This window comes from Panthera uncia (assembly GCF_023721935.1).
Source record: "Panthera uncia isolate 11264 chromosome B3 unlocalized genomic scaffold, Puncia_PCG_1.0 HiC_scaffold_1, whole genome shotgun sequence".
Taxonomy (NCBI): domain Eukaryota; kingdom Metazoa; phylum Chordata; class Mammalia; order Carnivora; family Felidae; genus Panthera; species Panthera uncia.
In genome coordinates, this window is record NW_026057582.1 from 119,969,009 (window position 1) to 119,987,951 (window position 18,943).

At 35.1% G+C, this 18,943-nt stretch overlaps 1 protein-coding gene across 9 annotated transcripts in view; it reads left to right on the plus strand.

The window, feature by feature from the left end:
- Positions 1-18,943, plus strand: part of UBE3A (ubiquitin protein ligase E3A) — a 96,331-nt gene that overhangs the window by 41,478 nt on the left and 35,910 nt on the right. For 8 of the 9 annotated variants that reach the window (XM_049613945.1, XM_049613948.1, XM_049613946.1 and 5 more), the window contains 2 exons: positions 10,672-10,979; positions 17,237-18,483. In XM_049613945.1, coding sequence (XP_049469902.1) covers positions 10,672-10,979; positions 17,237-18,483 — 1,555 coding nt within the window. Of the gene's footprint in view, positions 1-3,503; positions 7,273-10,671; positions 10,980-17,236; positions 18,484-18,943 lie in introns of those variants that run through there. The other variant, XM_049613952.1, reaches the window with a different exon arrangement.

The window sequence follows — 18,943 nt, forward strand, 5'->3', positions numbered from 1 at the left end:
TTTTTTTTTTTTTTTTTTTTTAAATCCACTCAGCCACTCAGTGTCTTTTGATTGGGGAGTTTAATCCACATACCTTTAAAGTAATTACTGATAAGGAAGACTTCCTATCGCCATTTTTATGGGTTTTGTATGTCTTGTAGTTATTTTTTTCCTTCTCTGTGAGGTCTTCCTTTGTGTTTCATTGATATTTTTTGTAGTGACATGCTGTGATTCCTGTCCCGTTTTCTTTTGTATATCTTCTCTAGGCATTTTCTTTCTGGTTACCATGGGAATTACATAAGACATCTTATAGAGTTGTACTATAGTTATAATCTATTTAAAACTAATAGCAATTTCAATTGTATACAAAAACTCCTTTACATCTTTCCCCCCTTTCACTGAAGATACAAATTATGTCTTTTTATGTTTTGTATCAATTTTATTTATAGTTTTTTAAAAAATGTTTTCATCTTTCATATCTACCTGACTGATTTACTCATCACCATTACAGTATTACAGGATCCTGTATTTGTCCATATATTTACCTTTACCAAACAGTTTTATATTTGTACATGATTTTGTATTTACAGTCCTTTTTATCTTTTTCTTTTCGTTTTTTTTCAAGTTGAAGGACTTCCTTTTTGTAAAACAGGGCTAGTAGTGATGAACTGTCAGCTTTTGTTTATCCTTGGGAGTCTTTATTCTTCATTTAGAAAGTCAATTTTGCTAGATACATTGTTTTTGGTTGGCACTTACTTTTTTCAACACTTTGAATATATTATCCCACTTCTTTCTGGTCTTTCTGCAAGGTTTCTGCTGAGAAACCTGCTGATAGTCTTAGGATAGCTGCCTTTGTACATGACTAGTCATTTTTCTTTTGCTGTTTTCCAGATTCTCTCTGTCTCTGACTTCTGACAGAGATTATAGTGTGTTTTAGTATCAGCCTCTTTGGGTTCATTGTAGTTGGAGTCCTTCAAACCTCTTAAAATTAGATATCCATTTCCTTCCTTACATTTGGGAAGCGTTTGGCCATTACTTTTTCAGAGAAGCTGTCTGCCACATTCTTTGTTCTCATGGAATTCCTCTAAGTGCATATATTAGTAGGGTTGGTGGTGTCCTATAAGTGTCTTGGGGTTTCTTCACTTTTCTTCCGTTTTAAAAATTGCCTCTGACTCAGTAATTTCAAATGGCCTGACTTTGGGTTTATTTTCTTTCTTTTGTTTGATTAAGTCTATTGTTCCCTCGTGAATTTTCAGTTCAGTTATTGTATTCTTTTTATTTATAGAATTTTTGGTTAGTTCTTTTTTATATTTTTTGCTAATTCTTTTTTTGTGTATGCATGGTGATTTCATCTCGTTGTTTTCCTTGTGTTCTCTTGTAACAAATTGAGTTTCCCTAAGACAGTTAATGTTGCATTTTTGTCAGGTAATTCATAGATCTCTGCTTCTTTAAGGTCATTTCTAGAGCTTGATTTTGTTCCTTTGATTGGAATTGGACTGTAATTTCTTGGTTTTGGGGGCGGGGGGTACTTTGTAGTTTTTAATATGCATTTTAATTTTGTGTGTGTGTGTAGATTTTGCCTCTGATAAAAACAACCACCTCTTCCAGTGTCTCTGAATTGGCTTAATTGAGGGGAAGACCTTCATTAGAGATTCTTGGTAACTCTAATACCTTTTATTGGGGTGTATCTTTTTCGGACTTATGCTTGTAATTTCCCAATGAAAGACTTAATTGGTTTCTTTTTCAAGAGCTTCAAGTACTCTAGTCCTGAAACAAGCCAGTGTTTTCTGTAGCCTCTAGGCATCCAGTATATGCTGGTTCCATCAGTGCTCCAAGTCTGGCCAACACAAAAACTTGTCCCTTTGACAGCTCCTTTCACCCCAAAAAACAGGAATGTTGGACATAATTCCAATGGGTGAATCTGCAGGTTGAGCTTTTCATCATGAGTATGAACTGTGCCATCTTGGGGAGGGATTGATATAGTTGAAATGAAAGTTTTTCTTACATGTTTCTGGCTCTTTTTGGCTTGGAGCTTGCTTGGGGTACTGCAACTTTCTAACTGGTTTCTAGAGGTCTCATAAAGGGTTTTTGGACCATGTATATAATAAGTTAATGTTCCTGTGAGGGAATAAATTCTGGAGCTTCTTTTTCCTCCATCTTGCAGACCTCTCTCCTGGTTGGCTTTTTATCTTTGTTCAGATAAATTTAGTATTTCTCCAATTCATTTGATCGGAGGAAAATGCCAGAAGATTCATTTATCACCTATACAAGCTAACTTAGACGTATTAGTAAATTATCTTTAGTATAAGGTCAAAGATCTGTTTCAGGATTTTCTCATTGTAACACTGAAAACTCTACTTGTTTCTCAACAGTTTCTATAAAAGCTATTGTTTCTAATAACTCCAAGGTTTAGTCAGCTCCCTAAACCCCTAAAAAAGATGATTTTGTAAGAGTAATTAAAATATTCAGAATGTAAAATAACCCATTAACCAGATCTTTATCACAAAATTTTGGGCATATTGCCTGGTCCATGGTAGACACAGAAGTATGTTATCAACCAAGGAATGAATTTCTGTCTTGATTATATTCGAATTAGAAAGAAAAAAAAATCAAAGACTATATTTCATGATTGTCACAGATAATTGATAGATACCCTATACTAATGCCAGCAAGTATTTTGTGTTTTTGTGTTTCTATCCTTTTAGGATCTTAATTAGAGGGAGGCAGATGGATATAGTTTGTTTTTTGTTCATTACAACTTCACCATAAAATGTGATACTTTTTTAAAAACCAGGTTAAAGGTAAATAAGTATTTTGTTCTACAATTTTACTTCATGTTTAATGTATAACACACACTCTGGGCATTGAGATTATAAAGCTCAATAAAGTAATACTTTGGGATTATTATTATGTTGAGTTTATCATAGTAAAATATGCTGATTTATATTTATATTTTTCCCCTGAAAATATATCTTATTCTATAGTTAATGAATTATTGGTAGGATATAGTGTAATAATGACTTCAGAATCGTACGTTCAGTCTTGAAATAATCTAACATTTCATGCAGTTCCATTGTAACAGACCCAACCTTAAAGCTAACAGCTATGTTACATATGTTTTATGTCATCCAATTTTCTAAGGTGTAATACTACCTTGGATATCATTGTTCACTCTTCCAAAATTTTTATGTTAAATACAACTTTAGGGAAGGGGATGGAGTGCTTACAAAGCCAACATCCCAAAAGGAACAGAGAGACATATTACTTTGAGAAATCAGTAAGCAAGTGTTTATTAGCTTTATAGATAGAGCATATAAGCCTTTTTATCTCTGGCGTCTCGATTCCTCACATCTTCATTTAACTTCATCTTCAGTTAAAGTCACCCTGCTTACATTGACTTTTGTATCTTTGCCTTTTTATCTTCTTTTATTATTTTATGCTCTATCATTAGCTTTTTTATTATATAAATATTTTTTTAGAGAGAGCGCATAAGTGGAGGGGAGGGGTGGGAGAATCTGAAGCAGGTTCCACGCTCAGTGTGGAGCCCATTGCTGGGCTCAATCTCATGAACCTGGGATTAGGACCTGAGCCGAAATCAAGAGTCAGATGCTTAACCGTCTGAGCCACCCAGACGCCCCTGTCTACCATTAGTTTTTATGTTAACATGTCACAGTTACTATTTCTTTTATGTTCTACCGTTTTTAATTGATTCCAATCTTGTTTGCTCATTGTTCGTTAACACATCTTCCCTTTCTGACAGTAGCAGTTTTTGTGGTTTCATCTTTTTTGTTCCTGTATTCATTACTTATTTTTCAGCTACCTATTTAACATCTTTTTTCAACTTTCATCTTCTTTATCGTTGACCGTCATTTCAGTGATCCTAACCCCAATGCTTTGCTATTGGTATAGGAATATTAAAAATACTTTCCTAATATTTGTCTCCTTGACAAGTAAACTAAGTTGCTATATGTATTCACAGTCATCTCATAACTTTTCTTTTTATCATTATTATTATTATAGGGGTTTTTGTTTGTTGAGTACTGGATTGATTCAAAACTAGCTTCAAAGTCAGAAAACATGGTATTAGTGCCATTGATGACACATTGGTTTTTCTGTTTTGGCCACTGATGGCTAAAATCATTTCCTCTGCCAGTTGACCTCTCAGAAGTTATAGTATGTATGGTAACAGTATTTTCCCCGTGTTTTACTTTGGAAACTTGGAAACATGCAGCAAAGTTGAAAGTGTTCTGCATTGGACACAATATGCCTGCCATCTAGATTTTACTATTAATACTTACCTTGTATTATCACATATCCATCCTTCTGTCCATCATTCCATCTTTATTTTTTCATGCATTTCAAAGTTAATTGCTGACCTCAGTGCCCTTCTCCCCAAGGGTGAAACTAATTTTTAAAAGACTTCTGTCCAGTTTTCTAGAGTAACTCTGGCCCTCTATATGTAATTTATTCCATAGGACATTTATTTGTAGAACTGTCTCACTGAGCCATGGAAGTAAAATAAATAAATAGAAAGTGTTGTCTGATTGATTGATTGATTGATTTTTGAGAGAGAGAGACAGAGCACAAGTGGGGGAGGGGCAGAGAGAGAGAGAGAGAGCGAGCGAGCGCGGGAGGGAGGGAGACTCAGAATCTGAAACACGTTCCAGGCTCAGAGCTGTCAGCACAGAGCCCGACACAGGGCTCAAACCCATGAACTGTGAGATCATGATGTGAGCCAAAGTTGGACTCTTCACCGACTGAGCCACCCAGGTGCCCCAATGTTGTCTATTTTAAATGCATATTTTCAGTTGTCTACTTTGAGAGCTTTCTCATCAGATCTCACTTGGCCCTCCTCCATTATTGACTCCATAAGAAAAGTCCATGAAATGTGAAAAAAATACAGAATATAGAAAATAAGTCATATTTTTAACTTTTTGAGAAGCCCCCATACTGTTTTCCAGAGTGGCTGTACCAGTTTGCATTCCCACCAGCAGTGCAAGAGGGTTCCCCTTTCTCCACATCCTCACCAACACCTGTTGTTTCTTGTGTTGTTGATTTTAGCCATTCTGACACATGTGAGGCAGTGCCACATAGTAGTTTTTGATTTGTATTTCCCTGATGATGAGTGATGTCGAACATCTTTTCCTGTGTCTGTGGGCCACCTGGATGTCTTCCTTGGGAAAATATCTATTCATGTCTTCTGTCCATTTTTAGATTGGATTATTGGGTTTTTGGATGTTTTATAAGTTCTTTATATATTTTGGATACTAACCTTTTATCAGATATGCGATTTGGAAATATCTTCTCCCATTCTGTAGGCTGCCTTTTAGTTTTGTTGGTTGTATCCTTCACCATGCAGAAGCTTTTATTTTGATGAAGCCCAAGTAGTTTATTTTTGCTTTTGTTTCCCTTGCCTCAGGAGACAGACCTAGAAAGAAGTTGCTACGACCAGTGTCAAAGAGGTTACTGTGTGTTCTCCTATAGGATTTTTATAGTTTCAATTGTACTACCAGGTATTGAACCAGAGAATGCAGAAACACTAATTCAAAGGGATACATGGCACCTTGATGTTTATAGCAGCATTATCTAAAAAGGAAAACTTATGGAAACAGCCCAGATATCTAACAACTGATGAATACATAAGGAAGATGTGGCGTATATACACAATGGAATATTACTCAGCCATAAAAAAGAATGAAATCTTGCCATTTGCAGCAACATTCATGGCGCTAGAGAGTATTATGCTAAGTGAAATAAGCTGGAGAAAGACAAAATACCATATAATTTCACTCATGTAGAATTTAAGAAACAAAACAAACATGGGGGGGGGGCATTGCAAGAGAGGAAAACCAAGAAGCAGACGCTTAATTATAGAGAACAAACTGATGGTTACAAGAGGGGAGGTGGGTAGAGGGGATTGGTGGTCGGGATTTACAAGTGCACTTGTGATGAGCACCAAGTGTTGTATGGAAGTGTTGAATCCTTCTATTGTACACTTGAAATTAATACTGCACTGTATGTTAACTAACTGGAATTTAAATAAAAACTTAAAAAAAAAATAAGCCCTAGCCCGTATTGTAGTTTTGATTATGAATAGCAGATAGGGGTCACTAGAGGGGTCTGGTTAGGGAAGGATCTCTCTTCGTTTCTTTCCTTTTTGTTATCTCCTTTTCTTCCTTTTCTTTTTTTCTCTTCTCCTTCCATTTTCTCTCTTTCTCTCTCTTTTAATCATAGTTGGGGAAAAAAGTACATATTTTGCTGCATTGATTTGTTGAGGGGAAAGAGTGAGCCGACCATGTGATGATAAGGAAATGTCACTGGAGAGCAAGGAACACAGACTCTAAATTAAGAGTTGGGAAATTTTTTCTGTAAGGGGCCAGGTGGTATTTATTTTAGGATTTACAAGCCATACAATCTCTTTTAAAACTACTCAACTCTGTTGTTGTAGTGCAAAACAGCCATAGACGATATATAAATTATTGAGCTTGGCTATGTTTTAATAAGACTTAATGGTGGTTTGTTTGTTTTTTATGGCAGGCTAGATTTGGCCCACAAGCTATGATTTGGTGACTCCTACTGTATAGGGATTAACCTTGTACAAGTTACTTATAAAAATGTCATTATTAGTGTACACATTGCCAACAAAGAAGTCTTTTTTAATGCTCTATTAGATGGGGATACAGAATTGGACAGATATAATTCAGGGTGTCATTGGTGTGAGGAAAGAAGAAAAATGTTTAAAATGGTTGATTCCACTGATCACCTGGAGGTTCTGGCATGGCCTCCTTTCAGTCCTGTTTCAGCTGTGTAGCTGCTATTTCTATGTCCCGGGCAGAGAAGCAGACTGAATAGAGAGGGCTACGTTCCCCTGTCTGGTATTAAATCTCCCCTTAATGGTATTTAAAACCCAAGTTTTTGAGTGAAGCCTGGGTTCAAATCTCTTATCAGATGTGTGACTTGTGATGTAACTGCTCTGAGCATCAGCAGAATGAGTTTTTCTAGCCAATTCATAAGCTTATGAGGATCTTAGTCATAACAATAATAGCAGCTAACACATGGCACTTACTATATCCCAGGCAGGGTTCTAACTATGTATATTAACTCATTTAATTCTCTCACAGCCATGGTAATTGTATACCATCATTTTAATGATGAAGAAGCTGAGACACAGAAATGTTGTCAGTAAATCATTCAAGGCCACATAGTTAATAAGTGGCAGAGCCAACATGTGAACTTGGGCAGTCTGGCTTCATAGTGCAAGCTCTTAACTTCTAGGCTTTACTGCCTTCTAAGGTGAGAACATCTGTAGCATATAGGTTTTCAAGAAATTATAGATGTATTAACTTTACAGAATATTTTGGTATGTCTTCAAAAAACTTAGTGTACTTATGAGATAGCAGGTATGCATAAATATGAGATTCAGATTTTGATTTTTTCAGGTTTTTTGCTTTTTTCAATTACATATTATTCCTGGGATTTTTCCCCCCCATTAGAGTCATTAGTGCTACTATTCTTAAGACTTGTTTTGAAATGAATCCCTTTCTGTGAGGCAGTATAGTGGAAATGAGCCAGAAGACCCCTGACTCCTGTTTTTGTCCTGATTCTGCATTTTCCTTTGTGTGATCTTGGGTACATAATTTTACTCTTTTAATTGTCTTTTAGCTGTCAACTGAAGATAATCCTCAAAGTAATGGGATTCAAATGAGATAACCTACGCCAGAGTGCCTAGCAGTATGTCTAGTATGTTATCAGACACTCATCAAATACTAGTACCTTGTTCACCTACCTATTACATAGAATAACCTAAACCTTAGTACTGAAAGGAATCTTAAGATGGGAGAACTGAGGCCCAGAGAACTACTCATTCAAAACTGTATAGGTAATTAGAGGCAAAAGGAGCTGTCACTTAATGTAGGTCTTCTAATTTCTCAGTCTTGTCCTATTTTTACTGTTCACACTCCTTTATGCATTACATACAGAAGCATTATGTAATATGGCTGAGTTTTGGGGGGATTTTTCTTCGGACAAAACATGACACTCTTATTAAGAAAAATAATAGTGTTTGGTATTTTGAATTTTGGTAATTAACTACTAAAAAAATCATAGGGACAATTTAATAAATCTTGAGGCTCTTTAAATCATGTATATGAAGTTATAAAGCTGTTAACACTTCCTCATTTGTATTTATTTTTAATATACAAGTAGCATGTTTATTATAGAAAAAATAAATTAGAAGCAAAGTATGGAAGAATTCAAAAAACCCATTCAGTCAACATCAGTTAGAGAAAATGACTTAACACTTTGAAATAAAAGTGGCCTCATCTTAAACTTAAAACTTTGTAACTGATTTTTGTCAATTAGTGATGAATGAAGAAGACTATTCCTTGCCAAATTCAGATCTTGGTAATTTTATTTATTCCATTATGTGAATTGTTGCAGTTCATTTAAGTAATCCCATATTATGTAAATGGGCATGTCATTTTTTCCAAATTTCACAGAAACAATGCATTTTTGCACAGTTTTCCAGTTAATTTCACTTGATTTCTGATTGTTCATTTTTAACTTTGTGTTCATAATTTTCCTCCAGAATAGAAATACATACATACCTATTTACATTTTCACTAGGGAAAGCTACTATATTTTGGGAGATGATGGTATAAATCTTCTTGAGGCTATATTTCTCTTTACATGTCACTTTAATATTTTGCATAGTGACATATCTGGCATAATCTTTAATTTTCAAAAGTTGGATTGTTTGTAGCTACATCTAAAATAACTAAGTGCTGCTGATGAAATTTTTAAGTGTGTGTTTTACGTTTGTCTTCTTTCTCTGTATGCATTAATTTGCATGGCACATTTAAAAAATAGATGCATCAAAATGAATGTTTTTGAGTTACAGTTGACCCTTGAACAACATAGGTTGGAACTGCATTCACTTACATGAGGGTTTTTTTAAACTCACATATTGATAAATCCACTAGAGTACTGTAAATGTATTCTTACGATTTTCTTAATATTTTATTTTCTCTAGCTTACATTAATGTAAAAATATATAATACATGTAACATACAAAATATGTGTTAATCACTTCTTTATATTATTGGTAAGGCTTCTGGTCAATAGTAGGCTGTTTGTAGTTAAGTTATGAGAGCATCTAAAGTTACTTGCAGATTTTAACTCTGCAAAGTGTTAGCACCGCTAATGCCAACATTGTGCAAGAGTTAATTGTGCTAGTTTTCGTCACTTAGTTTAGAGACAAAGTCCTACTTTTGAGACAGAATTGGACTTAATTAGTATGTCCCTCATCTACTGTTCATTTGCCTTGTTGTTCAGTTTCTCATGATGAACAAGATGTATCTCACAATTAACAAAATGTGAACCCTACTGTCCTTTGCCATTTAGTCTTACATGTTAGTAAGGTAATTGTAGGAACATTTTGAGAGTTAGGTAATTTCTTTTTTTTATGGTTTTGATTACTTGTAGTTTTTATTCCCATGTATGTGAATTTGAGACCAAAAGGAATAGCTATGAATTCTGTTTCTTTGGATCTAGACTGCTTTCCTTAAATTATGGTAATCTCACATCATCAGACAGTACAAGCATAGATCTTAGAGCTGAATAAACCATAGAGATAGATATTGTAGTCCAGCTTCTTGCTTGATGGAATAATCTCTTCCTCAGTATCTTTGGAAGCTCTGCTGGAACAGCCAGTTAAGAACGTTAATCTACATACTTTAACTTCACAAGTAAATGAAACATAAAATTTTGCCCTACGGGAACTTAAAATATTCTAGGTTTCTGTGACATGGGATTAATGAGCAAGTTCAAGGACATGTTTTGGGTTCAGGATTGTATGCTCAGAATCATTTTCTTGCAGTATAACACAGTTTTGGCTATTTCATTTATAGGTTATTTTTAAATCCCTCATATGGTAGATAATTGGAGGAAAAAACTTTTTTGTTCCAGATAGAAGTTCTGTGTTAACTATTAATCAAGTATTTATAAATTATTAAAATAGTAATTATATAAAGGAAAGCTGGATTGATACTTTTAACTAGACTCTTATTTTCTTAATGTCAGTTGTTTAAAGTGATAAAATACAAAACTCTTGGCCATAAACCTTCTGATTTTCATCCGTTGTGCTAAACAGCTTAAGCATATATACCATCAGATAAACTCCCCCCACACACTTTTTTAAGCCAAAGAAAAGCATAATCTATTAAAACAATGATTTTGATAAATATTGCTGTTCTTTTTTTTTTTTTAATTTTTTTAATGTTTATTCATTTTTGAGAGACACAGAGACAGAGTGTGAATGGGGGAAGGGCAGAGAGAGAGAGGGAGACACAGAATCCGAAGCAGGCTCCAGGCTCTGAGCTGTCAGCACAGAACCCGACGTGGGGCTCGAACCCACGAACCTTGAGATCCTCACCTGAGCCAAAGTCAGATGCTTAACCGACTGAGCCACCCAGGTGTCCCTGTTGTTCTTTATCATAGTATCTTAGCATTTATCTAGTTAAAAGTTTTATTTGTATAAATAGTGGATCTCCATTTTCTAAACCTCATCTTAATTTGCCAGTTTTTTACTTCAGTGCTTGACTAACTTGCCTTGCCTTATGATCTGTTGAGCTTTTTACATGAGAGCTATACTAATCTTAATCACTGTGCTCATTGTTTGAATGTTTGCTACAGGAAGCGAGCAGCTGCAAAGCATCTAATAGAACGCTACTACCACCAGTTAACTGAGGGCTGTGGAAATGAGGCCTGCACGAATGAGTTTTGTGCTTCCTGTCCAACTTTTCTTCGTATGGATAACAATGCAGCAGCTATTAAAGCCCTCGAGCTTTATAAGATTAATGCAAAACTCTGTGATCCTCATCCCTCCAAGAAAGGAGCAAGCTCAGCTTACCTTGAAAACTCGAAAGGTGCCCCTAACAACTCCTGCTCTGACATAAAAATGAACAAGAAGGAAGGACAAGGAGCAAGAGATGATTTTAGAGGTAAGATGTTCTATTTTGGGGAACTTTTGACTGAAAAACCAGATTGGAGATTTAAATAATTTGTGAGGTTCTTGTTTTGTCTAATTGTGTGACATTAAGACGTATTAGTATAGTGGTATTTATTTACCACTGTATATACTTATTTATTGTGGCAAAGGACAAACTAATAATTGAACTAATTATTTAACTGCATTTTATAGTTCTAATGGTCTCTAATGAGAAGCAGATTAAATTCCAAAAGTTTCTTTAATAGATTGATTGGAACTTTTGAACATTTTCCCTAAGTAGTAATCTCCTAAACTAGGCTACAGAATGTAATGAAGTTATCAAATAGCTGGACTGAATATCTGGAATGAATTGTGGAACCTGAGCACTATTAGGTGAAAGAAGCAGAAAGAAGTGGTGGCAGTCTTTTCCATTTCTGAGGGCACAGCAAAATTTTGTAGCCGTTACTTGAGAAATAATTCAGTTTTTCTTTCTAATATTCTTCCCATATCCTTCTCAGCTTCTTCTCGGGATTTGGTACACTCATGCTGCCAAGAATCATCACCTACTTATTAATGGCAGTCTTTACCCAAGCCTTTGTTTTCTAAATGATCCTGTATTCCAAAATTGTTTAAAGAAAAAAATTTTTTAACCTTCAAATCCAACCTTTCTTTTCCTCAGTGAAGATAATCATTGTTAGTAACAAAGTAGTTGAATTTCTAAATAACTGACAGTGTGCATAATACCTACCAGAGGTCTTTTAAAAAAGGAAGCTTTTTGTTTAAGACATGTGTAAGTTGGAGAACACCTCAGAAGTTTTCAGTAACATGATTTGAATGCAAGTTTAATCTTAATTGGTGATATGGAATTGTATTATATCTTTTATTCTGATTTCATAGTATAACTAATTTCATAACTTTATACCACTTTATTGCTCCTAAATGTATGGCTCTGTTACATGAATTAGCTCACACAGTGTGAATAAGTAGGTGAATGTTGTCAGTGTGTACAATGTGGAAGTTGCATTGACTCCATTATCCCCATTTCCCCATTTAGGAAAAAAAAATTTTAATGTTTATTTTTGAGAGAGAGAGAGAGAGAGAGAGCAAGTGAGCCCAGGTCGGGGAGGAGCAGACAGAGAGGGAGACACAGAATCCAAAGCAGGCTCTAGGCCCTGAGCTGTCAGCACAGAGCCCAACATGGAGCTCGAATGCATGAACCACGAGATCATGACCTGAGCCCAAGTCGGACACTTAACTGACTGAGCCACCCAGACCCCCCATGCCCATTTCTCCATTAAGTGTGCACCACAGAGTTGCAGTTACTAAATGTAAATGTGCTGGTGCAGTTGAATACAGCTAGCCATGGGGATTATGGTACAGGGCAGATGGACACATCTTTTTGGCTATGTGCTTCATTGCAGGTGTTATTGAATGTTTATCCCCAATCTTTGTTTCCTGTTTTTGCTCGTCTATGTAATTTATCAGTTCCTTGTTCTTTCTCCCAATACGTTACTCTCTCTGCTGCTCCTCCCTTTTTTCTGCAGCTTTCTATATTTCCTACAATATTTTTTCTACGAGGAATTACAAATGCATTAACTACACTAGTACTTTTTATTGTTAATTATATTTGTTAGTTCTATACATATTTAGTAGTTTGCCCCAAACTCTGTTTTTGTATAAAAATTTTCTTAAGTATAAAATTTTACAGAATGTATTTTCAGGAACACACATCTATTTATTACAAAATATACTGGTATACCCTATGGGAATGTTCCTTCATTTAACATTTTCTTAGTAGAGCATCTCTTTTTAAACATTGTGAATGCTTATATCTCTAATTATAATTTTTTTAACTAATTTATGTCTGAAAAACTCAGTTCACTTTAAAAAATTTTAATTTTTAATTTTTTTAAATGTTTGTTTTTTGAGAGAGAAAGAGTACAAGCAGGGGAGGGATAGAGAAAGGGAGACACAGAATCTGAAGCAAGCTCCAGGCTCTGAGCTGTCATCACAGAGCCCGATGAGGGGCTCGAACCCAGGGATCACGAGATCCTGACCTGAGCTGAAGAGTCAGACGCTTAACCAACTGAGCCACAGGTGCCCCCTCAGTTCAACATTTTAAACAAAACTCTGTGTAGGGAAATTGATACATTTTATATTATACATTATAAAGAATTAGGAGAATGTCTGATTCACTTGAAGATGTTCTGAACAGCCTGTCAACAAAAAGGGTGTGTGGGTCTAGAATGTTGCTGTCCCTTGAGATAGTTCATGTTACTGCATGCAAAACAACTCTTTGTTAATAAGTTTATGATTTGATGAATAGGAAGCAGAGTTTTTAGGTCCTAGCAAGGTAGTTATAATAGGTATTCTGTTTTGGTTACATTTTAGGAAATTAGATAGGGGTTTTGTTTTGTCTTGTAAGATGTTAAATTTTGTTTCCAATGGAAATAATGGGAAATAAGCTTCCAGTTAACAGTTTCATACTTTTCAGGAAGAGATTACTGATGTTAAGCAGAATTCCCCACTATCTGAAAATAGAGCATTCTTATGAAACCTTTCATGAGCCAAAATGGCATATAATAAGTGAAGAAGTGATTATCATTAGTTTCTATAGAAAAAATTTTGAGGTTCTCTTACCCAAAAAATAACCTCTCAGGCTTTTCTGATACCTTAGGTCACATCTTGCTAACAGATGAACAAAATCAATCAAGATAAACACAAATGCTCACAGACACAGTTCAAACCTATGGCAGCTGAGATGCTGAGTGTGGTTCCTGGAGAAGGAGCTTGCAGTGCCACTCTTAATGCTCAGAGTATATGCTGCCTCTATAATGGCTTGCTGTGATACAAATACAAACTCTTTTTTTTTGCTTTTTAACTTTCTTTGTATAAACAAAGTAGCCTAATGGAAACTTTCGAAAAGCACTCCTAGGTATCCTGGAACAAACCTGAGGATTAACTCTTAAAGAGTTAAAACCCATAAAGGAAACTATAGATGTATTAGTATATCTACTACTAAAAATTAGGAGATTTTTGTTGTACTCACAGTGTGAGTTAATCATAGCTGCCCCTATTTATCAGGAAAATTAGCCATCAGAAGTTCACCAGTGGACTTCCACTTAGGTAATTGGCAGACCTGTGTCACATGCTATTCTCCAGATATAAATGAAGATTGGAATACTAAGTGTTTAGTTTTTACAGTTTCTGTTATGACAGCATGTTTAGAGAAGACCACAGTTTCAGAAGATCACCTTTTAGATACAGAATGATTAATAATTCTAATTTGGAGTTAGAAATAATCTCAGTAGAAAATTTAAGTTGACGGGGCTCCTGGGTGGCTCAGTCGGTTGGGTGTCCGACTTCGGCTCCGGTCATGATCTCACGGTCCGTGAGTTCGAGCCCCGCGTCGGGCTCTGTGCTGACAACTCAGAGCCTGGAGCCTGCTTCCGATTCTGTGTCTCCGTCCCTCTCTGGCCCTCTCCCATTCATGCTCTGTCTCTCTCTGTCTCAAAAATAAATAAACATTAAAAAAAAAAAAAAAAAATTTAAAAAAAAAAAGAAAATTTAAGTTGACATATTCATGTAAACTAAACTAGTATAACTCAGGACACAAAACTCTTGGGTGCACTATCCAGCATTGAATGACATCTTTATAATCAGTTGAGAATGACGTACACTAGTCAGTCATTAATAGTTTCATATCCTTTTAGTAATTGGTTAGCCTTACCTGTCTACCAACATTTGAGTATTTTAAATAATACCAGACATGTGATAGTCATTAGGGATCACAGAAACACATTTATACACACAGGTAACATGAAGCTTTCAAGCTTTTGAGTTATCTTTGCCCAGAGAGTTCATTCTTCCTTTAGCTATTACAACAGGTCATAGAGTTGATTTTTAAAGTAAAATTTATTTATCTAATGTTTAAAGGATATTTCCACCTCTTTTATTAATGAAGTTGTTTGTAGGATCAGAATATTTTTATTTCCTTATTTTTATTTGTAACACAAGTCATTTGTATTCTTGTTTGACCTTTAAAAAACAATTTATTGTTATCCCCAGTTAACCTGATATTCATGCAAGTCATAAGTGAAAAAATAGTGTTGTCAAGGTAGATTTCTCAGCTTTGGTAAGGTGCAATTTTGTGATTATTTAGCCTATCTCAGATTAAAAGTGAGAAAATGAAGTGTGGGGTTTTTTTTGCTTTTGTTTTGATGGTAGATCATGAGAATTGAATACATTTATAGCTAAGCTAATTTTAATTTAAAAAAAATTTTTTTTTTCCTTTTTTAAATTGAAATTCATGGTTAGTTAGTACCAGGGAGTTCTATTATTCGATGTGTTGAATCTGCGAGTTGTCAATTGTCTAATATCCCCAAGCATTGAGATGGAGTTGAATGGAATGTTTTACATGGTTTCCTCTTTAATCACTGCACTCAGTGCTTTCTGTGAAAAAGTCAAGCATTATGAAAGCTCAGATTAAACTGCATGAAATAAATTAACATTTAAATAGATGACAACTTGGAATTTTAGAAAAGAGCATGTTAATATTCTTTTTTGTGTGTTTGAGTAAGCAAAGCATAAGAGAGGGAACACACTTGGAGTTTTTCTTTGTTGTTCTAATGTGTTTCATCCATTGGGGTTCCCTTTTAATTAAGCTTATGCATTCTATAATCTCCAGACTTATTCTTCATTCCTCTCAAGGGGATATATGTATAGATTTAATTTTTGTTGGTGAAGAGAATGAGAGCCATATGTTTATCTGGTTTTGTCTGAAAGAGAATAATGGCAAATATAAAAACAGCAAATATAAAAATATTTGAAAAGGTGATAATGGAGGTCTAAGTTACTATTTAGAGACAGATGTGAGAGGAAGTAAGATGCATGCCAGCAAACTGGTACAGACTTTCACCACAGCAGTAGTCCCTGTCTCCAGGAATTTTTATCTCCAAAATCCTTGAAATGTTCTCTTCTTTTTGTTTCTTCTGTGATTTCATTCGAATTTCAACTTATTAACATTACTGTAATTCTGAAAATGTGTAATAAATTGATATTTGGTCTGGCTTTTCCTTGCCTCCTGTCATTTTTGCCTCTTATAGGGTTATTTCTTAATGGGGGAGAATGGATATAATAGAAGAACATACTAAAACTCCCTTGGATTTAAGTACTACAGACAGCAAAAACAATGGTAACTAAGTGCAAAAACAGCTTATCTTCCTTATAAAATTTTTATATATACAAGAAAAGTACCAAGAAAGATTAAGCTTAATTTAGAGGGACAGTCATTACTGGTGTTTTAAAGACTCTGAAGGCAAGATGGAAAAAGGTGAAAAGCTTCTTTCTGTATTAAGTAAGGATCAACTAGACTGCAATATTAAGTAGATACTAGAAAGAGCACTAGCTTATTAAACAAAGTGGAAATTTATTTCTAGCTCATCTGACAGCCATGATATTCTAGGTTGGCAAAATTCTGCTTCACACAGTCATTCAGAAATGCAGCTGTAGTGACATTATTACTTTTAACACATAGCTTCCAGAGCATTCTGGGAGCATCGCCCCATTAGCCAGAAGGAAAAGCCTTGGCCTGACCCTGTAACTATTTCCTGTTACTCTGTAAGGTTTGTTGCAACCTGATTCCTGGCTACAGATGGCAGTGTTTGTCAACTTCAGGTTTTATGAGAAATGGTGTATTAATTCTTGTCAGTCACCCACAGAATAATCACCCTGCAAAAAAACTAAAAATGAAGACTCCAAAGGAACCAGTTTGATTTTCAGATAATACAAAAGTAAGACAAGGGTGGTTTATCAAAGAGAATACTGAAGGAACCTTTCTTGCCTTCTCAGTCTTTTGAGAACAGAGTAGTGAAATAAGGAAGAAACCTCTCAGAAGAACAGTGTTTCTTCTCTAAAGTGAGGTTGTAAAGAGGTGTGATGAGTCAAATCACATGATGGCTTGGTTCACATATTTACAAATTAAAGCTGTAGTCTACTGTGATTATGAAAAGAGTTTGAACTCATTAAATGCTGTGTATTAATGAAAGAATGTAAAAGAATGGGTGAGGTTGTTTCTGTTATTTCATGGAAAGAAATAGGTAAAATATATTTTGTTGAATCTAAGTATTAGATACATTTTAAAAGAGCTGTACGTCATAAATGGTATTGAGTACAAAATGTTTTGGCTGTTTTACTTTTCACTAGAACTTATAAGACAAAGTAAACATACTTAAAAAATAAATGTTCTCCTTTTTTTCTCTAATTTTCTAGATGTGACTTACCTAACAGAAGATACGGTATATGAAATTCTTGAATTATGTAGAGAGAGAGAGGATTATTCCCCTTTAATCCGTGTTATTGGAAGAGTTTTTTCTAGTGCTGAGGCATTGGTACAGAGCTTTCGGAAAGTCAAGCAACACACCAAGGAAGAACTGAAATCTCTTCAAGGAAAGGATGAAGACAAAGATGAGGATGAAAAGGAAAAAGCTGCATGTTCTGCTGCTGCTATGGAAGAAGATTCAGAAGCATCTTCTTCAAGGATAAGTGATAGTTCACAAGGAGATAACAACTTACAAAAATTAGGCCCTGATGATGTGTCTGTGGATATTGAGGCCATTAGAAGGGTCTACACCAGATTACTCTCTAATGAAAAAATAGAAACTGCTTTTCTCAATGCACTTGTATATTTGTCACCTAATGTGGAATGTGACTTGACATATCACAATGTATACTCTCGAGATCCTAATTATCTGAATTTATTCATTATTGTAATGGAGAATAGAAATCTCCACAGTCCTGAATATCTGGAAATGGCTTTGCCATTATTTTGCAAAGCAATGAGTAAGCTACCCCTTGCAGCCCAAGGAAAATTGGTTAGACTGTGGTCTAAATACAGTGCAGACCAGATTCGCAGAATGATGGAAACATTTCAGCAACTTATTACTTACAAGGTCATAAGCAATGAATTTAACAGTCGCAATCTAGTGAATGATGATGATGCTATTGTTGCTGCTTCAAAGTGCTTGAAAATGGTTTACTATGCAAATGTAGTGGGTGGGGAAGTGGACACAAATCATAATGAAGAAGATGATGAAGAGCCCATCCCTGAGTCCAGTGAATTGACACTTCAGGAGCTTTTGGGAGAGGAAAGAAGAAACAAGAAAGGTCCTCGAGTGGACCCACTAGAAACTGAACTTGGTGTTAAAACTCTGGACTGTCGAAAACCACTTATCCCTTTTGAAGAGTTTATTAATGAACCACTGAATGATGTTCTAGAAATGGATAAAGACTATACTTTTTTCAAAGTAGAAACAGAGAACAAATTCTCTTTCATGACATGTCCCTTTATATTGAATGCTGTCACAAAGAATTTGGGATTATATTATGACAATAGAATTCGCATGTACAGTGAACGAAGAATCACTGTTCTCTACAGCTTAGTTCAAGGACAGCAGTTGAATCCATATTTGAGACTCAAAGTCAGACGTGACCATATCATAGATGATGCACTTGTCCGGGTAAGTTGGGCTAATGCTTAAAAATTAGTACTAGAATACATACCTAATGCTGGGGAGATTGTAATACAGTTCAGTGAATTCATTTTATAAGTGACTCTGAAAAAAAAATGTATTACACGGTTTAGGAACACATGGACATTTTGTATTATAAATGTAAATATTATACTTTTGTTGTTCCTGTCCAAATTTATAAATGCGTCCCACAAACTATTGGTTGTCTTAAATAATGGTCACTCTGTCTTTGAAAAAGAACAGATTTTCTAAATATTGACAACTAACCCCAAAAGTTTTTTCTCTATTCAGAAGACAAGTGGATGTTGGGAAAAGACTAGAACACAGGAACAAGGGGAATGTGGAGACACTCAGTAATAAGTGTGAATGTCAAGCCTTAACTGGGAAGAGTGGTACAATAAAATCATACCATAGAATAATAAGTGGTATTCAAAAATTCTATGACGTA